The sequence below is a fragment of the Corylus avellana genome, chromosome ca3 (assembly GCF_901000735.1).
Source record: "Corylus avellana chromosome ca3, CavTom2PMs-1.0".
In the NCBI taxonomy this organism is placed as follows: Eukaryota; Viridiplantae; Streptophyta; class Magnoliopsida; order Fagales; family Betulaceae; genus Corylus; species Corylus avellana.
Window position 1 is genome coordinate 28088218 of NC_081543.1, and position 23868 is coordinate 28112085.

General features: G+C 35.8%; 2 protein-coding genes, 1 non-coding gene and 1 pseudogene across 5 annotated transcripts; 2 read left to right on the forward strand and 2 right to left on the reverse strand.

Moving 5' to 3' along the window:
- The first annotated feature begins 3131 nt into the window (after window positions 1-3131).
- LOC132174766 (thaumatin-like protein 1) lies at window positions 3132-4790 on the forward strand. Its single transcript, XM_059586439.1, has 2 exons — window positions 3132-3228; window positions 3873-4790. Exons 1-2 carry the CDS (start codon window positions 3177-3179, stop codon window positions 4550-4552), a joined length of 732 nt encoding a protein of 243 aa, XP_059442422.1. The 5' UTR covers window positions 3132-3176; the 3' UTR covers window positions 4553-4790.
- Window positions 4791-6702: 1912 nt separating this feature from the next.
- LOC132174765 (uncharacterized) lies at window positions 6703-11446 on the reverse strand. Of its 3 annotated transcripts, XM_059586437.1 has the most exons (10): window positions 11343-11446; window positions 10816-11212; window positions 10567-10676; window positions 9969-10087; window positions 9756-9853; window positions 8566-8653; window positions 8346-8480; window positions 8108-8216; window positions 7395-7534; window positions 6703-7043 (listed from the first exon to the last, which is right to left on the reverse strand). In XM_059586437.1, the coding sequence occupies exons 2-10, from the start codon at window positions 10875-10877 to the stop codon at window positions 6999-7001; spliced, it is 906 nt and encodes a 301-aa protein (XP_059442420.1). In that variant the 5' UTR covers window positions 10878-11212; window positions 11343-11446; the 3' UTR covers window positions 6703-6998. The 3 variants fall into 3 exon arrangements, with proteins under 3 accessions (XP_059442420.1, XP_059442421.1, XP_059442419.1); XM_059586438.1 differs by having other exon boundaries at window positions 7395-7519; window positions 10816-11446; XM_059586436.1 differs by having other exon boundaries at window positions 10816-11446.
- Window positions 11447-12121: 675 nt separating this feature from the next.
- LOC132176743 (U1 spliceosomal RNA) lies at window positions 12122-12281 on the forward strand. The gene has a single exon (XR_009439598.1). It is a non-coding gene; the product is annotated as a U1 spliceosomal RNA (small nuclear RNA).
- Window positions 12282-13963: 1682 nt separating this feature from the next.
- LOC132175068 (thaumatin-like protein) lies at window positions 13964-20179 on the reverse strand (annotated as a pseudogene).
- Window positions 20180-23868: the final 3689 nt, after the last annotated feature.

Here is a 23868-nt window from a genome sequence, read left to right on the forward strand (position 1 = left end):
CAATGTTTTATGTTATTTTCCTCACTTTTTTTTTTTTTTTTTCTAATTTTTTTTTTTTTTATGTTACTCTTGATAGTAAATTTCTTTTGAGTCATTTCTGCCAGTAAATGTAAGCTTGTTAAACCAAACTACTTAAATCTTAATATCGTGTAGATTGGTTTTTACTTTCTTCTTATTTTCGCATCTCACCACTTTTAAAAATTATGATATATTTTGGCAACTCATACAAGACATAATGTTGGCTGTACGTAGGGAAAGAAAAGAAAAAACGAATGAGAGCTCAGTCGCTCATAGCACTCCTTGTAATATTATAAGTGGTATTGAGATATTACAAATTTTACTATAAACCCTAAACGTAACAATACAAAAATGAAGGAATAATTAAGTAAATAAGTGGGCTTTTTCAATTTTTCTGAGAGCGGTGCTAAAAGTACTAAAATATTTACCACGTACAAAATCATGCGACTCCTTAATTAATATGGGGTTAGCTAGCCCTTGTTTTCTTTTTGAGCACTCATATATGTCTTCATGAACCTCAAGTTTATACATTATAAGTTTATTCTAGAAAAGTGAATCAGAGTGAAGTTCAATTGTGTTTAAAAAAAAAAAAAACCCTATTAGAAAGAACATACCAGGTAGATGCCCTATGGATTAATTTGGTTACTCCAAATTCTTTCCATTAATCCTTAGACAATTCGCATGCATGGGTGTAGGTCTTTTTCCACAGGTGAAAATTCTACGAAAGTAAGCGAAAGAAATTCCACAAGCACTCATAAAAATGGATTTGCCTACCTTTCCCAGAAACTGACACATACGTAAATAACTCCAACTGAGTTGTAAAGGAGCAATAAATGGATTTGGCCACCTTTCCGCTTAGCCCACTCAGTCCCAAAGATCGTATGATCTGGAGATGCACTACTAATGGGGAGTTCTCTGTCAAGAGCGCATATCACATGGAGATGGAGGTGCTGACTATGGAAGGCGATGGAGGGTCTGGTCCTAACACGGAGAGTATGGTGTGGAAAGCATGCTGGAAATTAAGGGTCCCCAATGCAGTTAAAATGTTTGTTTGGAGAGCTTGCCATAACCTTCTTCCTACGAAGGCTAATTTGTTTAAAAAAGGTGTGACAGATACAAATATATGCCCCTTATGTGAACGAGATGAAGAGACGGTGGAGCATATACTTTGGAGTTGTCCCACAGCTCAAGATGTATGGGGGGTAGCATAATCAAGTTCCAAAAGAGGGTGTGTGAGGAGCGGCTGTTCATTAAAGTTTTTGAATCAATGATGGGGAGGTGTGAGAAGGAGGAGCTAGAACTCTTTGCTACCACTGCCAGGCAGATTTGGCTAAGGAGAAATACTTTTATTCATGGAGGGATTTTTACTCCCCCAAACCAGCTAGCACGTAACGCAGGTATTTCTCTGGAAGGTTTTTTGAAAGCTAATGCACTAGAGGACGACAACAATGAAACTGCGCAGGCCTTGCAGGATCTACAGAATGTAGAATGGCAGCCACCTTCCAGACATATGTTCAAGGTGAATTGGGATGCTGCGGTTTCAAAGAAGAAAGGATGCGTTGGACTGGGGATCATAGCTAGAGATTTCATGGGCAAAGTTTGTGCAGCACAAAGTATTACAGTTGAGCAACTTCTTGACCCGGCAACAGCGGAAGCAATGGCTGGATTGTATGCCATGATGCTGGGTAAGGATTTGGGTGGTGCAGGTTGTATACTAGAAGGAGATGCTCAACAGATTATTAAAGCAATAAATTCCCGGGACCCATGCAGAAGCAGCTTCGGCCACCTTATAGAAGACATTCAGAATGGGCTGCAGACTATGGGCAATTCCTATGTGATATATTGTCCAAGGGAAGCTAATTATGTTGCTCACGGGTTAGCCAAAAATGCTACCGAACATGTCATAGATTTGTTATGGAGGGATGAGATTCCACCATGTGTCTATGGTATTGTAAGGAGGGAGGAAGTCATTCCACCTCCATAAGTGTATTTTTCCACGGTGATTTTTTGAATAAGAATCTCAATTATTATTTCAAAAAAAAAAAAAAAAAAGAAATGGCCCCAACTGATTGAATTAATGACATTTATTTAATCCGTATCTCTCATGTCTTTAGTCGGTGCAGTAAATATAAAAGTAAAACCCATATTTTTATTGTGTACTGGATTTCGGAATTAATGCGAGTCGCATCAATTTTAAAAAGATACAAAATAATGTAAGAGGAAAATCCGTTAAGTGGATCAGGATTTCTGGTAATGCTTAAAAAATTGCCCATCAATTTTTTTCTCAAATTCTGACCATCCAATGTCATTCAACAACCACAATTTTACCACGTGCCGCAACTAAAGATAAATAATAAAATATTATTTATTTATTTTTAAAATATATATAAAATAAAATATTAAAATATTAAAATTAAAAATTAAAAAAACTAGGGTGATCGACCACCCCTAGAGGCCGGTTGGGGGTGGTGAAGCCACTATGGCCTTAGAGTGTTAAAAACCACTATTAATAAAACCAAAAAATTATTTTTTTGGTTTTGGCCAATCAAGAGCTATGGCGATGATTCAAACCACCCTTAATTTTTTTGGGTTTTTGACCCTTGGGGGTGGCCGACCACTAGAGGCCACTTGGGGGAACCCCGACCAACCCGACCCGGGGTGGCACCCCAGCCGGTTGGTGAAGCCCGACCCTGCACCAAATTTTGAGCCACAACTATTTATATATTTTTTAAAAAATAAATAATAATTTATTATTTATCTTTAGTTGGGATACATGGTGAAATTGTGGCTATTGGATAACATTGGATGGTCAGGATTTGAGAAAAAACTGATGAACAATTTTTGGAGCATTGCCGGGTATCTTGATCCTTAACGAGAGGCAATGAATCGTATTTCTAATGAATTTTCACACAGGCTTTGGCTTGAAAAAGTAGGCATTGAAATGAGTCACATTAATTTTAAAAAGATACAAAATAACGTATAAAGAAGACCCGCTAACAAATAAGAGTCAATGAAGTATATTCCCGGTGACTTCCCACGCAGGTTTCAGCTTGAAAAAGTAGCATAGAAGCCTCTATAAATACAACCCCCAAGCTCGAAAGATGAGCACCACAATACCAAAAACATTCATCAAGATTAACTAGAAGTCTACTAGAAAGATGAAAACCCTTTCACTCTTCGGCCTTGCCTTGGCCTTCTGTTTCCTATCTGGTATATATATATATATATCTCATTGTTTAGTTATGATATATATGATAGCAAATTGCTTTAATATGTGTAAATAATTTTGTTGGAAAGTGATCATCGTTCGCATCAATCACCACACAGATAGTTTAATTTTGCAACTTTCACCAGTACATGCACATATATACGAAATAAAGTCATCAGTCAGGCCCACAAAGGTTGAAAGCTTCCATTGTTTTAACTTTATTTATTTTATTATTATTATTTTTTTTTTTTGTTTTACATAAAACACATTTTAGATTTTATGTTCTGAACGCCTTCTCTCTTTTTCTCTCCCCATTGCTTCTGGAATAGTATTTACACACATAATAATGTTATATATATATATATATATATATATATCACATAAGCATTTCACAATATCTTATAAAGCTAGTGTGCGGGTAGGTCTATTAGACCTTGACATGTCACCTTAGTAAGATGTTTGTGTGATATATATATAGCATTACAGTAAAGAACACAATTTTATTGTGTATCTCCTAGTTATTTGTTGCATGCAAGTTATAGTATATACTTTAAATTATAATTTAATTATCCTAAAAACTAAAGTTAATATTAAAAAAAATGATTTTAATGAGTTGACTATTCTTCTGACAATTTATGTCATGCAGGTGCTCATCCTGCTCAAATAACTTTTACAAACAATTGTCCTACAACTGTATGGCCAGGAACTCTAACTGCGGACCAGAAACCTCAACAATTAAATACTGGATTTGACTTGGCATCCAAAGCATCCACATCAATTGATGTCCAAGCTCCATGGATAGGCCGGTTCTGGGCCCGAACACGATGCAACACGGACGCTTCGGGAAAGTTCACTTGTGAAACTGCTAATTGTGGATCCGGGCAGGTTGCATGCAACGGCGCCAGTGCAATCCCGCCAGCTTCTTTGGTAGAAATCAACATAGCAGCAAATGGTGGAAAGGATTTCTACGATGTCAGCCTTGTAGATGGCTTCAACCTCCCTGTTTCGGTTACCACACAAGGTGGGAACGGTGATTGCCAACCCTCAAGCTGCCCTGCAAACGTGAATGATGTTTGCCCTACTAATCTGCAAGTGAAAGGATCTGATGGGAGCGTAATCGCTTGCAAGAGCGCATGCGCAGCGTTCAATCAGCCACAATACTGTTGCACTGGCGCTAATAATACCCCAGAGACATGTCCACCCACAAACTATTCCATGATCTTCAAAAACCAATGCCCTAAAGCTTATAGCTATGCTTATGATGATAAGAGCAGCACATTTACCTGCTCCGGTGCACCAAACTATATTATCACGTTCTGTCCTTGAACTTATGGAGACGAATTATGTATTCCTTACTCTCTATAGTAATAATTAAGATAGCAATAAGTACTGTCATTGACAAAGGCACATGCATGAGCTCATGCAAGACTTTGGACAGTTATATTATTAGTGGGCTTTTGCCAATTATGGTTTATGTTTAGTTGCGCGCATTTAAAAAGGCTAGTTGATTTAGTGATCATTAAGATCCTGTTTGTACTTTGTTCCTTATCATTTTCTCAATCAATTTCAGTTCCAATTTTAATTCTATTTCTTTAGTTAAAGTTAGATTTTAACAATTGGTATCGAAGCGGTGTTCTTAGCATAGAAAAGAGTACACGTTAGTTAGTTGACTCCTTGGCTAGCCTCCGGCGGGCCCATGAAAGGCAACACCACCAAGAAGAAAGGTAGCAACGACAATTAGAGGAACAACATAGATTTTTTGAACAGATGATACCTATAAAGAAGAAAAATGTACCAATTAAAATGGATGGGGAATGACAGAAACAAAGTTTAATAAAAGGTGTGTACCAATTAGGCCTTAGTATATAACAAGAGAAACATGCTATTTCACGAGAATCTTACCGATTTAATGGTAAATTTTTTTAAAAATAATAATAATGGATGAAAAATAGATGCGAGATATTAAGAATAACATTTCTTAATTATAAGTCAACAAGGGGGAGTCTTGCTACCAAGAATATTAAGATGACTTATTAAAATATAAGGTAAAGTCCACATACCTCACTCAAATTACTACCCGATTGATAATGTACCCTATAAACTTTCAATTGTAACAATGTCTTCCCCCAAACTACCAAAACATTGTTAATGTCCTCCTCTAAAGCTAGCAAAAAGATAAAAATGCCCTTATGTATTTCTCAATATGACAAAAATACCCGTATAAATTAAAATAAATAAATAAAATAAATAAAATTTTAATTTTTTTTTAAGAAAACGAAAATTTAATTTGAAAAGAAAGATTTTTTTTTAAACGGAAATTTTTAATTTTTTTTTTAAAACTAATTTTTTTAAAATGATTTTTTTCTTTAAACAGAAATTTTTATTTAAAAGAAATTTTTGTTTTAGAAACGAAAATTTTTATTTTCTTAAACGAAAATTCTTAATTTTTTTTTAAACAGAAATTTTTATTTTAAAAAGTTATAAAAAAAATATTTTTTATAACAAAAAAAAAAAAGCAGATTTTTTTTTTTTTAATTTTTTTCTTATACAATGGATTTTTTTTTTTTTAAATAAAAAATTAAAATTTACCGCCCTTTGGATTTTTATTTTTTATTTTTAGGTTTTTTCTAAAAGATTTAATATTTTTTGTTTTTATTTTACTAAGTGTAGTTTCATCATTGGGGGGAACATTGACAATTTTGAGTAGTATGAAGGGAAATTGTTACAATTAAAAGTTTGATGGAACATTGTCAACACGTGAATTTTTCCTTTATATATATATATGTGTGTGTGTGTGTGTGTGTGTGTGAGAAAAGTAAATGAATAATTTTTTTAGGGTTTAAATTTGGTATGATCTGGCATTTTGTTCTCATTTTGTTATCTTGTTCCAAGCTGAGGTGTCAACCTCTTATTGGTGGGCACAAATGTCGTGGTTTGTGCCACCAAGACCTTATATAAGTTATTCTCCACGATTAATGACAGAAGGAGAAATTGACCCAAATCCGAGCACACATGTTTCTAATCTTTTCTCACGTCAATCTTTTTTCCTATCTCATTCTACAAATTCAATAAATCAATGGTGAATTCATCAATTTACTATGAAAATAGATAAAAGATGATTAAAAAATGAAAGAATTCTATAATTTTTCTTTTCTTTTCCTACCATTTTCTGCTAGATTTTGAAAAATCTATCCTACCCTAGATTAGACTCCGTGTAATTTGTGTAAACAGTATCATGATTTCATGTTGAGCAAACAGGCCACAGTATTGAATTGTGTAACTTGTTTATTCTCTGATTCTTTTTTTTTTTTTTTTTCTTTTTCCTGAATTTCTCTAGAAAAAATAAAAAATAAAAAAGAAAAAAAGAAAAAAAGACTAGAGTGTAGCATTAGAGAACAAGTTGACATTTATAGCTGATTCATATGACCTGTTGTGCGAGAACAAGTTAACTCATTCATTTGTGGGAGGCAGTGACAAAAACAAAAAACTGGGACCAGAAATACTTCAAGTCTCCACTCTTGCACTCTTGTACAGCCCCATCTCCCAAAGAGAGAGGAAACCAGTAATAATTAATAAAACTAGAGGAAATCAAGATTAAGAAAATCTTTCAACCGTAATCAAGATTCAGCTATCAATTTTTTTTTTCTATTCAGCTATCAAAATTGCATCCTCTTTAGCAACTTTCCCTCGCTGTGGACTGAGCTTTGAATGATATCTCTGCCATTATCCGGTTTACAGGTCAAACAAATAAAGCAATATGCTACAAGCACACTTAGTGGACAGCCTTTTGTCTTTCATCAGCATCTTCATGCTCAACCTGACAAATAACAAAAAAAAAAAAAAAATTGAAATATTTAGGATCCTGATGGAATGTAGCTACTGAAGATTACAGAAGGCGCATGCAACAGCCAAATATGTGTATTTAAAGTGTCTCAGTTTCCAAGAAACAAGTAATATATTTTGAGTTTGTGTGTGTGTGAGGGAGAGAGAGGGAGAGATCAACCTCAAGAAATTCGAAGAAAATTTGCACATGAGAGAGTCGGCTAAAAATGATGTAATTGAATATAATAGCTACCGTATACCATAGGTACAGTCTATAACTTGAAAGGATATATGTATATGGAAATGTAGTGAGCCTGTAAAACACCATAATATCATTCGCCATTACCTCAACAAGCACCCTTGCTCTCTTCTTCAATTTTGCACCAGGTTCACCTTTATCAAGCTTTCCTGAAGCCAAGGCAGTTTCCTTCCTCACTCTCTTGCTAGCAACTGGCTCAATGTCTTCTTCATCTGCATCCATTCCAACTGCATCATTAAACTCTTTTTTCTTATTCCAGTTTGGATGGGTACACACACACATTTGAGAATTCTCTCATGTGCTCGTCCCGTTATTATATAAGCTAGTAAAACAAAGGCCACAACTTATACCCTAACTAAAATAAAAAATAAAAATAAAAATCCCATGTAAACTAAAAATTGACAGCTTTTACATGGTATAAGTTAATACTCCCTTCGTCCATCCAAATGACTCTTTTTATTGGTTTCATGACTTGATTTGAAATGGTACGACTATTAATAAAAAGATAACACTATCACCCTCTTCCTCAAATGTCCTTCACTTTAAATTAGAGACGAAATAACCTTTAATAAGAATATTTAAGAAAAAAGGTAAGAATAATAGGAAATTGAAGATGTAAGAAATTTCACTTTTAGAAAGTGGACATATATTTTATAGCGTCCCAAAAAGGAGAATAAGACACTGAAATTGGAACAAGAGTATATTAATTATATGTGCAAGCACAGGCAAGCATAAGGTAATAAAAATTTAAATCAACATTAAAAAAATGCTCAACAATAAGTATCTAGTGACAGCTTTACCATTGTCGTAATTCGCATGAGACTGAGCAATTGCAATATCACCAAAATCTTCTATATCATCTTCCTCTTCAAGTTCATCATAACCCTCAACATATTCTATCTCATGTTCCTGCTTATTCCAAGAACCAATAAAAGGGCATTTAATTATCTGAAGTAGCATCTAAGTGAGCACAAAAGCAAATAACTCGTTTTTAAAACAATATTAATAATTTCAAGAAAAAAGGATTTCACAAATTACCATCTCATCTTCATCTTCACTCACAGCCTGCCCCTCTTCAATATCAAGAACCTTGTTATACTCTTTAACAGGATAGTTGTATATGTCACCATAAACTCCTTGCTGAAGACGTTCCAAGAGTTCTTTTTCAATACTCTGCAGAAAAGCTAGAAAGTCTTAGTCGAGCTGTAGGGACAACACATAATCATGTACATCAATAGTATGAGCTCATGTGTATAACCTTATCCAGTGCTGCTGCCTTTTCAGCCTTCTCTTCTCTTCTAGACTCTCTTTTTTTCTCCTTCCTTGGTGTTGTCATTATTTTCTCCCTGTTAGGCAGCAGAAACAATTGCCAATACAACAAAGCACGTTAATGTGGGACGACACTATTTAACCTATAAAGGTGACAACTAGAACCTTTTTCAGCATCACAACACAGTCCAGGGTTGCCAATTCTGTGTGCAAGACCAATTAAAATTTTCACATTTTACTTCTCTCTTTCTGCTTTTATACTAAATATCTCATAGTGAATGCTGTTTCACACTTACAACACCCAACCCTGAATTCCGTGTCACCCAACCATAATGCATTACTGACCTAAGATATCTAGATCTTTGCAAATCTAATTGCTTTGTTCACTAAGTGAACTTAACTTTTGATGCTAATTAATTACTGTTTCTCATTGCATAAATGGGATCCTTTGGCACATTTATCAAAAGAGTTATTCATAGAATATTTTGATGAGAGAAGAAATTTATCTATTATTGAAACCCATAGGTAAATCTGGATTAGGCTATGTACCACATTATGCTTATAGTTGGGAGGTAAGGAAAACATAGTTTAAGTTGAATTACCCAATTGGTTGTATAGCCACAACCACACCCTCCAACCATTCATACAGGGGGAGGATGTGTCATAGAGCTAAAAGTTTACTGAAAAAAAAAAAAAAACTTAGTTCTTAAAGATCAATGCAAGACCCTAACATTCGAAGGTCTCCCATGTTAGGAGATAAGCGGTCAGGGCATTTTTTACTAGGAGTACGTTAATATACATATTTGGTCATCACATTAGCCCAAAAGCTTAAGCTAATGGGCTTGAGTCCACTTAGGTATATTAACTACCATTTTTCTTTATACTTTCTCAATGTGGGACTCAACACTTACAAGTGTACTCATAACATGCCATACTCCAAGCCCTATAATTTCTTGGCTCATTCTTTTGCTTTTTTTTTTTTTAAAAAAAAAATAATAAGTAACATGTTCTCTTGAAACATAACAAATAGTGGCTCATTATAACATCATTGATCTCCCAAAAGTAACAAAGTAGTTTACCAAAGACAATCTTGTAGCACCTCAGAAAACCTTATTTGCACATGAGTAAGCATTTTTGGTAGTGAAATAAAAACAAATTCAAGCATGAGAAAAAATGAACCTTGTTTTCAAAGCAAGCTTCCTCATGCGTATCCGCATTTGAGTCATCTTGGTCAATCGTTGCTTTGTTTTGTGTACAAGAAACTTCGGCCAATACATCTGTCAAATCAAAAGCGAGGGTAAATTAACCTTTCTAGAACTGATGAACAAAATCATATCGTATCAAATAATCTTAAAGTTCAAAAAAAAAAAAAAACAATATAAAGTTCAATACCAGGTGTTTGTCTATAATCTCAAGTGCCTTCTCATAATTCCTGGGCAACTTAACTCTCTCCCACAATTTGTTTGGCATATGAGCTCTTTCTATGGTTTTCATATAAAGATAGAAGACTCCTGCAGCAGACCAATACAACCATATAAAATCTAGCACACTCATCATTTGTTAATATCTACAAATATTAATTGACATGTGACAGCAAGTCAATTCATAAATACAGATACCAATGCACAGATAAAAATCCTAAGATCCACCAAGATCAACCAACAAAGCCTTGCTGTAGCACATTTTTCCATAGTCTTCAGCTTAGAAAAAGAAACTATAGAGCTCAATTCAACAAATCCAAATAATTGTATTGAGCTCAATTGGACGGAGGTTTCTGTTTTCTCAACTCCCATAACAAAAATAAGATTGAATAAGTTTCGTCCTCTACTTGCTTCTTCTCAGCGACCAAAGGGAACAATATTACAATGACTCAACTGGCATATGTGTGTGAGAAAATCACCACAAAGAAAACCAAGAAAAAAAAAAAAAAAGTAAACAGACCCAATTGACAGAACAAGTAAAAGGGCGAGAGGAAAAGAGTGAAGATTACCGTCATGGTCGCGAATGGTGGCATAGCGACTATTGGCGAGAGGGCACGAGCTCCGATTACAAATCCCGGTCACATTATACGGGTTTCTACAGAATTTCCCGGTTTCAATTCTACAAAACCACAAACCCACCAAGATTTACAACCCGCGGCAATATTAGCACAGCCACAATAAACAAAATGAATCGAAACTTCAATAGACTCTTATAGCGAAAGAAGAATCAATGGTTTTTGAGGTTAAGAAAGACTCACTTGGCCATGAAACTGCAGTGGTTGTGCCTGATTACCTGCCATATGACCTCGTCGTGCTGCATGTTTAGCCAAACCTAACTTCACTAGTGTCTTCTTTAGATTGAAAGGTCAGGGTATTAAGGTTTTATGATGAAAGAGGTTTTAAGGGTTTTAAGGGTTTTAAGGTTTTAAATTGGTTTCCAATTTTAAAATTCGTAAACCAATTTCCCTAGCCCTCGTGCTCAACCAATTCTATCTTCTACGCTCAACCAGACCCGAGACGAAACCCAACCCAACTTGTCTAGGCCCTGCCGGCCATGCAAGAGACCCAGATTCTACAGGAATGTCGATCACCAGTGAAATCTGAACACACCCACCGGCCAACACTGACCTCGCCTGAGAAGACCAAGCTGTCGAACTGCAAGACCCCCGAAATCAGACAAGGACAGACCCCCGACGTCGAACAGATTATGCACGAGCAGAACGACGCCGGTTGCAGAGAAAACGACGTCGAGTCGTCGACGACAATTAGAGAGAGAGAGAGATACCTGACGTGCAGAATACTAAGACGAGAGAGAGATGTTGAGTTTCTGGAGAAAACGAGAGGGAGAGTCTGAGAGAGGCAGGCGTGAATGAGGGGCGGCTTAGGTTAGGAAGTGGAAATTAGGGTCTTTGTTGGTGTTAGGCGGGTCGGGTCTAGTACCCGCAAGCCAAAATATTTTTAACCCGCAACCCGCCACGCCTGGGTTGGACAAAATCCAACCCGTTTCTGGGAAAAATAACCTTAAACCCCGGTCTATGCGGTACGGATCGGGGCGTGTGGGTCGGGTTCTACGGGATGGGCGGGTATTTGCTCTCCCCTAATGGATAACGAAATGGATTTAACCTTTGGGTTTGATTTTCTTGCGGCTTTGGTGTTATTTGCTTTCCCTGTAACCAACCAGAATGTTGAAGAATTCTGGTCTAAATTTTTTTTGCTATGGATTTCTGGATAATTTCTTTTCGTATTCCTTAGAGCTGAATTTTTGTTTGATCAATGTTCAAGATTCTGCTTAATTTTTCGAATGTGGTCAAGTAAACGATTTAGGAGGAAGATCATCGTAAAGTTTAAGAATGTGAAGGAAGAGTTTTCTCGTTTCTGTAGATTCAGGTAAAGAAGTTAAGAGTCCCTGCGTGTTCGTCATTACCAGATGCCATGGCTTTGGGATCCGGAGTAGCAAGCCGTATTTTTAGTTCTGCGAAAGGAGCACATGTCCCACACCGACTAAACACAAAAGAGAAGAAGCAAGTGCGGGATATTAATCTGGGACAAGCGAGCCCGGAAAAAGTACTTACCTGGATGGGGTCAATGGGTTATAAACAAGGCCCATGGCCTAGGCTTGTGACCTCCATTGCACGTGGGAGGGGTGCTCGCTTAAGGTCTTCCCAAGCGGGAGAGCCTGCATCATAATTTGTGCTAGTGGGGACCTGCGTTCGCGCGGTCCCTATCCAATTTCATTCTAAATAGTTAATGGTTAATTTTCCTGGTTCTGTTTAGAAGTTAACAATAGCTATATAAACTTTGTATTATGACTTGGATAATCTTGAATTAGTGCTTGCTAGGAGGAACTGTCATGCAATGTTAGCCTGTTCATAAGACATTTCTAGCAGTTTGCTGAGCAAAGAAGCTACGTTATTGTATTTTTTTTAACATATCGGCACAAAAGAAGGGAAGAAGCCGCATTATTGAATTGTGTAACATGTTGTTTCTTTTATTATTTTTTTTTTCTTTTTTCTGAATTTCTCTAGAAATATAGTTTCATGTGTTTGGAATTCAGAAAAGTTGGCAGTTAATAGTTTTGATAAATGCACTTTCTCTCAACATTGGTCTAAGCTCTCTCTCTCTCTCTCTCTCTCTCTCTTCTAACTTATGGACAAGCTATTGGACAAGCTAACTTCTGGTTTCATGAGTTTGTTTGATATGTGATCATGATCCTGAATGCTCTGGATATTAGTGGCACTAATGGTGTGTCGATCCTCTGGTTGAAATTTTTTGTTTCGTTATTGGATAGTTGTAATGAGGGTTAATCTCAACCATGAAAAATGTTCTTCATTGTTGGGATTATACCACATCGGTTGTGAAAGGGGCTGGTGATCAATTTATAAGTGTGAGAGAAAGCTTCACTTTTTGAACTAGCTTTAGGGGTTGATAAAAGACCCAAAACCTCCCTACTTTGATATCAAAGCCCAAGTTCAACCAACAAATCTTGGCTTGCTAGTCCACGTAAGAAATGAGTTGTTTCTGCTCACGATTCAAGCCCAATGTGTGAGGGGGAGATTATTGGGTTATCTTAACAAAGAAAAAATGAAAATGAAGGTTAAGTATCACTAAGGTGAATTCTTTAAGCCCATTAATCTTAACAAAGAAAAAATGAAAATGAAGGTTAAGTATCACTAAAGTTTCAGGATCGTACGTATTCTTACACAGGATCCTGAAAATATCACTAATGTTTCACCATGATGAAGACATGGCATATATGTTTGGAATAGATTCCATTTTAAGAGAGTTAAAAAAGCACTATCTTGTTGAAAGGTTCTATACATCTGTCATTTTTCAAGGCATTTCTTTAGACAAAGACTTCGTAATTTTTCCTCTTTTCGAATGGTAAATATTTTTCAGAACATGAAGTGTGAATCAAACCCATGTTTGAATTGAAATTGAGATACTGCTGCAAGTATATATATATATATAGAGAGAGAGAGAGAGAGAATCTTGTACTCATTATATGCTTTAAATGTATAGAAAATAAATCTTAATTGTTGAAGTTTATTTCTACTAATATATGTTAAACTTTGGTATTTTGAGGTGACTTACCTTTTCTTTTCTTTTCTTTTCTTTTTCTAAAATAACAAGAGAAAGGGGGCCGGGAAGGGGATTAATGAGAGTTTTTCCACTCTTAATTTTTAAAGAAAATATAAAAGAAAGAATAATAAAAATGCTTTCATAATAATAATGATGGCAAGCGGTTTATTTAGCGAAATTGTGTGCCGAAGATTAGCTTAAAACCTTGGTAGTAGACCAAGAAAAAAAAGGGAAATAAGGTTACAAATAACATTATCCACATTAGGAGCAATGGACCGATCGGCACTGATTATAATAAAAGTCACAAAAAATACCGACATATAGAGAAAGCTGCAAATAGAGAGGTTATGACATATATGAGCTTTTATTTATTACATCACATATTATTACATACGTACGTGATGATATGGCCTCTGCACACTTACACGAGTGTTCAAAAAGCCTTTAAGCTTTTATTACATCACATATTATTATATATTACCGGCCATTTTCCTTCCTCATAAAATACTACTTCAAGGGCAGAAGACAACCTCGTAGTTAGTCCCACCAGGGCACATGAATGTGCTTGTTTGGTCATCATTAGGGTAGCTAAATGCGTCACGGCAGCGATCTTTGAAAAATCTAGAAAAAGTTGTAGGTCCACAATTTCCAGAAGTGCAGCAATATTGGTCGGTCTTAAATACAGTACATGGGTTGTTACAGCCGCCAGGGGTCCGCAACTCATTGGGGCACTGCCCGTTGATATCAGAAGTACATCTTATACTACGGCTGCATCCATTAGACGTGGGGCTAAACTCCATAGGAACATTAAACCCTTCGACAAGAGAGATATCGTAGAAGTCCAAGTTGTTATATTGGTTTAGTGCATATTCAGCAATGGTGCTTGGGGGTGCACCAAAGTTTTGGCATTGGAGAAGCCCGTTACAGTCACCGGTTTGACATCTGCCATGCCCAGTACTATCGAAATTGCACCCAGTGCGAGGCCAAATGCGAGCCCCTTCCGTGCTGGCATTAACAATAAGGCTCCACGTTTGACCTCGGTTGATCTGCTTGCCACCACCGGGCACAGCTCCAGCCCAAACTGTGAAGGGACATTTGTTTTTTATATCAAATCTAGCTGCATGAGCTAGACTGAAGCAGAGAGTAATGAAAAGGAAGAAGATAATGAGCAGGTGTTTGGGGACACTCATTTTGTTAAGTGCTGAGAGATATTGGGTAAGCCCTTGTGTTTTGTGAGGGAGATGGGTAGGGGTTTATATAGGGTGAGCTTAGGCTGGTTATGGGCTTCTGGGAAGGTGCTTAGGGAAATTCTATTGGCTCTTTGTTGGAAAATTTGAGACACGGTTTTATTATTGGCTAGACTTGAAGACAAATCAACCAAAAAAAAAAAAAACAAGGACAAACAATATCTCTGCATAAAATAATAGTTTATATTTGTGAACGATGTATTTGGTCCGTAGTTAATTTCCAGAATAAGTTTCACCTATGACCTTTTCAACTCCATAAACTTTAGGCTAATGTGGGACCAGGTCCCGTAATTTCCTGTTCTACACAACAGTGGCCGGGGATCGTGGGAAAAGAGAGTAGAAGCAAAGTATACTCTTAAACACCACTGATTTTTTTTAGTCATCAATTGTTTAGATGGAATACCTTAATGAGTTCCAACAATGCCATTTCTCCGATCCCTTTCCCCACTTCTTCAGCGTTGTGTAGAAAAATAATCAGGGGACTTAGTCCAACATCGGCCAAGGAGCGAGAGCAGACTATGCTCTTAAGCACGACTGGATCCTTTTCCAATTAGCAATTGCTTGGATGAAATACCTTATGGGCTCCCACTTTTGAGCATCTCTCCCTATTTGATTTTGGCAATGTCGATTCTCTCTTTCCCTACTTCCACAATGTTGTGTAGAAAAATAAATCGTTGGACTAGTCTCATATCGGTCAAGGGGAGGAGCACAGTACTGTACTCTTAAGCACCGCTGGGTCCCATTGGCCAGTTAGCAATTGCTTGGATGAGGTACCTTAGTAAGCCCCCCTTTTAAGCCTCTCTCTCACTTTTTAATTCTGACAATATCGTTTTCCCTTTCCTCACTTCCCCAATGTTATGCAAAAATCAAGAGACTTAGTCCCACATCGGCAAAGGAACGGGATCAGAGTGTGATCTTACGCACCACTAGGTGCTTTAGTGGATCCCGCTTTTGAGCCTCTTTCTCTTATTCAGTTCCGACAGTGTCGTTTCTCCCTTTCCCTAATTCCCTACTCTTTTGTAAAAGAAAAAAAATTCATAAATTTTTTAACAAAGTTTTTCTTAAACTAGGTTTTCAACCCAATCTATTAGAACATTCACATTTGGCTCAACAAATTTTAGCAAAATAATTACCTTTTTTGTAAAAAAAATTTTTTTAGCTACGTAATTTTTCAAAGCACATTCATCTCATGCTTTATTTTAGTTATCCACTTCACTATTCTATTGAATTTTTTTAAAAAAAAAAAAAAAAAAAAAATCCACTTTTACTATTCCCAAAGAGGAGAGAGAAATATATATATATATATATATATATAGTGCTCAATAAATTTGTTGTAGCCAATTTTTTTTTTTTTTTTTTTTTTTTTAAGCTACAATGGCTAGCCGGCGGACGGCACCACTGTTTTGCCCATTTTTACTATAGAGCTAGCCAATGAGAATGTTCTTAAACTTTTATAGCATATGATTGTTACATACATTTTTAAAAATACATGTAAACATTACATACTTTATTAAAAATGTATATGAGAATCGCACCGATCCTTTAAGGACAAATGTCGATTTAATACATTGTATTAAAATAATTTTCTCCAACCTAATTTTAAGAGGAAGAAAATTTCCTAAACCGATCTTTATCTAGAGGTTACAATACATAATGAATCGAACAAGACACATAAATAGAGGTTACAATTCAGCTAATTACTCTTACAATTGCCCGAAGTCCTCCTTTGCCGACATGAATACAAATGATGTCTTTTGTTCTCTACTGAATACAACTGATGTCTTTTGTTCTCTACTGATATAGTTCCCCAACCGGTTTGACATAATTGGACCATTCATTAACAGGACAAATCTACGAAGATACTTCTTTTAAATGTTGTGAAGATATAGATGATCTATAAAACACGATTGCTTTAGCATCATCAGAGATATCTTAATTTGTAGGTAAAAGACATGCAGTATCAGGGCGGCCATATATAATTATATATATAATTCTCGATGATCAGTTTGTGAGTATTTGGGAGTTGGGAACCATCCAAATTAAAGACCCAATAATTCTCGATGATCAGTTTGTGAGTATTTGGGAGTTGGGAACCATCTAAATTAAAGACCCAATAATTCTCAATGATCAGTTTGTGAGTATAGTGTCTCCTTATCTATATCAATATCACAAGGGCTTTTTAGGGTTAGATACAAGAAATGCTACGGTGGTCTCCTTCCTGTTCTTCTCTTAGCGTTATTTTGGTCCTACGTGGATATTGTTTTATAAAAAAACAAATTACCCTACTAGTCTCTTGGAAAAAAGAAAATTAAAAAAAAAAAAAAAAAATTTATATTCACGTAGAACCAGGAGAAACCGTAGCATTCATCGATTAGATACCAAGATGATAAGTAACTTCATTCTATCTATCAATATCCCAGTATTTAAGCTCACCATGCCTCTAGCCAACTGTCAAAAGTACTCATCCCCCCAACAAACAATCTCAACCATCACCAAACACATAATTTTGAAGGCCCCGACTCCTACATAAATCTTCGTTAATCTTGCTTCTCATAAACTGTCGGGGAGAGAGAAACACTAAAAGAGTCAAATAATAATAAATTAATATACATATATATTAGGATACTACTTTTAGCAAAAAGACTTAAGCTAATGGGTTTGGATCTACTTAAGTATATCAACCACTTTTTTTTTTTGTTTTTTTTTTTTTTTCTTTTTTCCTTAATGTGAGACACAAATTTAAATTTTATAAGTGCATGCACAACATAAATCTTCCAGTCATGATTCTTTTCCTAACAACTCACTTAATTCTCTTGAGTAGCTGTTCTTCACTAAGAAAAACAATTCTATATCTTCTGCTATGATTGCATATAATGAAGCTACCCTAGGAGTGGAGAATCCTAATGATACTTGAATATTATATTGTTATCTCCATATTCATAGTTTTTTGTTTTTTTAAATTAAAGCCTTTCATCCATTCATAGATTTTGGCCGCTGGTATGTCAATTTAATGCATTTTTCTTTTTTAAAAAAATTAACTTCAGTTTTTTACATTACAAAATAACTTTCTCTCACTTTTCAAAAAAAATTAATAAGTCGGTTAATGCACCACCCTGTGTTGTCAAGATAGGCGGCTCATTTCCTGAAAATATCACTTGATAAATGTCTTTGTCGAGTTGGCTTTGGAATTAATTGGAGACTCGTTGCCCGGCTCATTTCCTGAAAATATCACTTGATAAATGTCTTTGTCGAATTGGCTTTGGAATTAATTGGAGACTCGTTGCCGCGCACTAAATTTCATCGTGATAAATTATCTGTCTTTACATTAAGCAATATTATTCAAATTTTTTTTTTTTTTTTTTTTAAGATTTATTCTCTTTCTTATTTATTTATTTTTTAAAAAACATTCTCCTACGGATCCTAATCTCCTTCGGTACATCTTTTAATCCTAGCCATCCGATTTGCTTATGTCATGATATTTAAAGGCAGATCCTCTTAACTTCAGAGACTTCTGCTTCTTCCCCGAACGCACAAGTAGTTTTTTTTTTTCTTTTTCTTTTGTGGGTTAGTTTTAATATATATGAACCATATCAATGGCTTAACCTTATAACTTGAGGGTTTAAAATGGTGGGTTTCAATAACATAACAATTCAGATGATGTGACGACGCATTATGTGCTTTAAATGTATAGAAAATAAATCTTAATGGTTGTTGGGGAAAAATATCTCCTAGTGGGCTCCACTTCTTTTTACACTTATTTACAACATTACTCTCACAACTCATTGGACGAAACATGTACATACCACTTTCACACTTGAGGATAAAAGGAGATAGGAGAGAAGGAGAGGGAGTTATTCTCCTTCCCCACAAAAGACCTCTTTGGCAAAGACCCAGAGAGACTCTCTCTCTCTCGTATATTTTTTACTTTGACGACCTTCTCTTCTTCCCATTTGTTATATACCTCACTCAACACACATTGATTCATAAATATTATAGGCAAATTTTATTATATTTTTATTTACAAATAAATATGTTAACTTAAGCATCAGATAGTCTTCGGCTTCAACAAAAAACCTTCTGACCTTACATTTGTTTTGCAGGAATCTCACTGTCGTACAAGAGTTTCTTCATAGTTTAATTTAACCATAAAAAAAATCACTTGATAACAAATTCTTAGACCAGAAAAAAACGCTCCAAAAATTGTTAAATTTTATTAATTTGTACTAATATAAGGTAAACTTTGATATTTTGAGGTGACCGACACTGGGATATATAGTTTAACTTTTATGTTCATAGTAAAAGTTGGAAAATGCTTGATCTTCATCACCAGCCACAAGAAATACTGACATAGAGAGTTTCAAACCTGGTTCACCAAAAATATATAAAAATTGAAGCAAATAGAGAGGTCATGACATATAAGCTTAATTTTATTGCATCACATATTATTATATATGTAATATTATGGCATCTGCACACGAGTAAGAGTGTGCTCACAAAGCCTTTAAGCTTTTATTGCATCACATATTATTATATATCACTAGCTAGTTTCCTTCCTCTTGAAGTACTACTTCAAGGGCAGAAGACAACCTTGTAGTTAGTCCCACCAGGGCACGTGAATGTGCTTGTTTGGTCATCCTTAGGGTAACTATAAGCATCCCGGCAGCGATCCTTGAAAAATCTAGAGAAATCTGTAGGTGCACAGTTTCCAGAATTGCAACAATATTGGTCGGTCTTGAACACGGTACAGGGGTTGTTACAACCGCCAGGTGCCCTCAATTGGCTAGGACATTGGCCGTTGATATCAGCAGTACATCTTATACCACGGGTGCACCCATTGGACGTAGGGCTAAAATCCATAGCAGTGTTAAACCCATCAACAAGAGAGATATCGAAGAAGTCCAAGTTGTTAAATTGGTTTAGTGCGTATTCAGCAAGGGTGTTTGGGGGTACACCATAGCCTTGGCATTGGAGAAGCCCGCCGCAGTCACCAGTTTGGCATTTACCACGCCCGGAAGCATCGAAATTGCACCCTGTACGAGGCCAAATGCGAGCCCCTTTGGTGCCGGCATTAACATTAAGGCTCCATGTTTGACCTCGGTCGAGTCGTCGACCACCGCCAGGCACAGCCCCGGCCCAAACTGTGTAGGGGCAGTTGTTTGTTATGTCAAATCTAGCTGCATGGGCTAGACCGAAGCAGAGAGTGATGAAAATGGAGAAGAAAATGGATAAGTTCTTGCAGAGACTCATTTTGAGAAGTGAGAGATATTGAGTAAGCTCTTGTGGTTTGTGAGGAAGATGGATAGAGGTTTATATAGGGTGAGCTTGGAGGGGTTATGGCCTTCTGGGAAGGTGATGAGTAGGTCCTACATGCATTGTGTCCTTTATGGAAATTTCATTGGCTACTCAAGCTGTAATTTTTTTGGAAAATTTGATACACCATACGTTGTATTTTTGGCTAGACTTGAAGACAAGTCAACAAATTAATGGGGAAAAACAAAGCAAAGGACGTACGACGTTTCATCATTCTTATCCTTAGATGTAATATTTATTTATTTTTCCTGAGCAATGAACTTAAGTTGTGACTTGATGAAATTAAAAGGCTTATATTGCAGTAGTTACAAATTTATTTATTTTATTGAAGTTGCATATATAAGATGAATGTTTCCGAGTCTTTAATGTGACAGTGAAATTTTGGGTACGTATATGATTTTGCGCATAACAAAAATGTATAGGAATTTAGGATCCGGGTTGGTGAGCAGAGACCCGGCCCACAGCTGCAGCTGGCATCGTTGTAGAGTTACTATTTGGGTGGAAAATTGGAATTTGGAAAGATGATGCATGTCGGCCTAACTTGGAGCAGTACATGTGAACATGCATGTTGAGTCTTGCTACCAAGTAAGCTAAGGTGGAGAGCCACTCAATATTGGACGAAGCCAAACTTCCACATCACATTTAAATTATTTGTCAATTATTATTATTATTATTTCTCTCTTTCTTTTTAATGAATATATGTCTTGACAATTTTAGAATTTTTTTGGGAGTGCGTTTTTTAAAAATTAATTCGTGTTTTTAAACTAAATCGCAATTTTAAAATCGTGAAAAAATTCGCTATTTCTATAAGCTGACTATGGGTGCTTATTTGAAAAAATACAAATTTAAACCAAAATCACGATTTCGCTTCAAACAATATTTGGCGCAATATTTACCTATTTAGTCATGAAATTGCAATTATATGCTAATGTTATCCAAACATTCAATTGATAAAAAAAATATATATAAAAAAAAAGTACTTATTAACATGTTTTACCAAACGTCTATACAATTTTAAAAAGTAGCGATTTTAGAAACACAATTTTAAAAAACGTAATTTTTAAAATCTCAATTTTAGAAACGTATATGATTTTGCGCATAAGAAAAATGTATAGGTTTCTTAATAGCTTTCTCTCAGTTTGAAAGCTCCCTCTTTATCTGTATATTTGTCATCCATATTATTATTGAATTAAATATAGTTAGATGAAATGTATATAACAAGATTAGGAAGTTAGGATCCGGGTTGGTGAGCAGAGACCCAGCCCACAACTGCAGCTGGCGTCGTTGTGGAGTTAGTATTTGGGTGGAAAATTGGAATTTGGAAAGATGATGCATTTCGGCCTGACTTGGAGCAGTACAACATGTGGACTTGTACTGCTCCAAGTCATGCAGCTGGCGTCGTTGTGGAGTTACTATTTGGGTGGAAAATTGGAATTTGGAAAGATGATGCATGTCGGCCTAACTTGGAGCAGTACATGTGAACATGCACGTTGAGTCTTGCGACCAAGTAAGCTGATCGAGGTGGAGTGCCACTCACACTACAAGAAACTGACTCATCAGGGGCGACTTTATAGTCGCCCCTAATACTCAACTATTAGAAGTCGCCCCTAATAGTTATGTATTAGCGTCCACATCCAAGTGGACGCTAATAGTCGACCCAAAAGAAGAATAATAGCGTCCACTCTACAGTGGACGCTAATAACTCGACCCTAATATTCTCAGGGGAAATATTCAAAAGGGGGGAAAAAGATCATTAGCGTCGACTTTCTAAGTCGACGCTAATGGTTACTTATTAGGGTCGACAAAGAGTGTGTGGAGGAATTATAAAAATAAAAAATAATAAATAAATAAATAAATTTATTCACTAATAGCGTCCACTTTGAAGAGTGATCATTAGGGTCGACTCTAAAGTCGACCCTAATGCCAAAGTATTAAAGTCGACCCTAAAGAGTATGTGGAGGAATTAAAAAAAGAAAAATAAAAATAATTTTATTCACCTATAGCGTCCACTTTTAGTGGACGCTGAAGAGTGATCATTAGGGTCGACTTTATAGTCGACCCTAATGCCAAAGTATTATGGTCGACAAAGTTGACCCTAAAGAGTATATGGAGGAGTTAAAAAAAAAAAAAAAAATTCACCAATAGCGTCCACTCAAAGTGGACGCTGAAGAGTGATCATTAGGGTCGACTTTGGAAGTCGACCCTAATGACAAAGTATTAGGGTCGATAAAGTCGACCCTAAAGAGTATGTGGAGGAATTAAAAAAAAAATAATAATAATAATTTTATTCACCAATAGCGTCCACTCAAAGTGGACGCGGAAGAGTGATCATTAGGGTCGACTCTAAAAGTCGACCCTAATGCCTAAGTATTAGGGTCGACAAGTGTGTGGAGGAATTAAAAAAATAGAAACAAATAATATCGATCACCAATAGCGTCCACTAAAGTGGACGCTGAAGAGTGATCATTAGGGTCGACTTTGGAAGTCGACCCTAATGACAAAGTATTAGGGTCGATAAAGTCGACCCTAAAGAGTATGTGGAGGAATTAAAAAAAAAAAAAATAATAATAATTTTATTCACCAATAGCGTCCACTCAAAGTGGACGCTGAAGAGTGATCATTAGGGTCGACTCTAAAAGTCGACCCTAATGCCTAAGTATTAGGGTCGACTTTGTCGACCCTAAAGAGTGTGTGGAGGAATTAAAAAAATAGAAACAAATAATATCGATCACCAATAGCGTCCACTAAAGTGGACGCTGAAGAGTGATCATTAGGGTCGACTTCCTAATGACAAAGTATTAGGGTCGATAAAGTCGACCCTAAAGAGTATGTGGAGGAATTAAAAAAAAAAATAAAAAAAAAATAATTTTATTCACCAATAGCGTCCACTCAAAGTGGACGCTGAAGAGTTATCATTAGGGTCGACTCTGAAAGTCGACCCTAATGCCTAAGTATTAGGGTCGACAAAAAGAGTGTGGAAGAATTTAAAAAAATAAAAACAAATAATATTGATCATAAATAGCGTCCACTAAAGTGGACGCTGAAGAGTGATCATTAGGGTCGACTTTGAAAGTCGACCCTAATGACAAAGTATTAGGGTTGACAAAGTCGACCCTAAAGAGTATACAGAGGAATTAAAAAAATAATTTTATTCACCAATAGCGTCCACTCAAAGTGGACGCTGTAGAGTGATCATTAGGGTCGACAAAGTCGACCCTAAAGAGTAGGCAGGAAAATTAAAAAAAAAAAAAAAATGTTGATGCCCAATAGCATCCACTAAAATTTTGTATATATCACTGCATTGTTTAAAATTTTCAAATAAAGTGACACAATATGCACCGTTAAATATAACAAAATAAAATTTTAACCGTAAAAGTAAAGCTCTCCCTTTCACTTAATATTTCATATGTACAGTTGTTTCAATATATATATATGTTTTTTTTTTAAAAAAAAAAGGAAAAATTCTTCTATTTCAATTCCATTCTCCTAAAGAAAGATTTTAATTTGTATATATTTGCCATTTGGTTAGGAGTTTCATTTGGAGGATAAAGTTTTCATTCGGACTAATTTGAAGACTTCAGTTTTAAGTGGATTCCCCAAATGATTCCTAACCAAATGGGATTTAATTCCCCGAATGAAAACTTAATTCTTAATTCTTAATTCTTAATTCTTAAT

Bases quoted from the DNA above. Each gene is read 5' to 3' on its own strand.
- LOC132174765 (XM_059586437.1), bottom strand. From the start codon at position 10,877: ATGCAGCACGACGAGGTCATATGGCAGGTAATCAGGCACAACCACTGC. The intron at 10,677-10,815 runs GTGAGTCTTTCT...GTGGTTTTGTAG, and splicing joins CACTGCAGTTTCATGGCCAA to AATTGAAACCGGGAAATTCT. The intron at 8,481-8,565 runs GTTATACACATG...GCTTTTCTGCAG, and splicing joins AGGCAGCAGCACTGGATAAG to AGTATTGAAAAAGAACTCTT.
- LOC132174766 (XM_059586439.1), top strand. From the start codon at position 3,177: ATGAAAACCCTTTCACTCTTCGGCCTTGCCTTGGCCTTCTGTTTCCTA. The intron at 3,229-3,872 runs GTATATATATAT...TATGTCATGCAG, and splicing joins GGCCTTCTGTTTCCTATCTG to GTGCTCATCCTGCTCAAATA.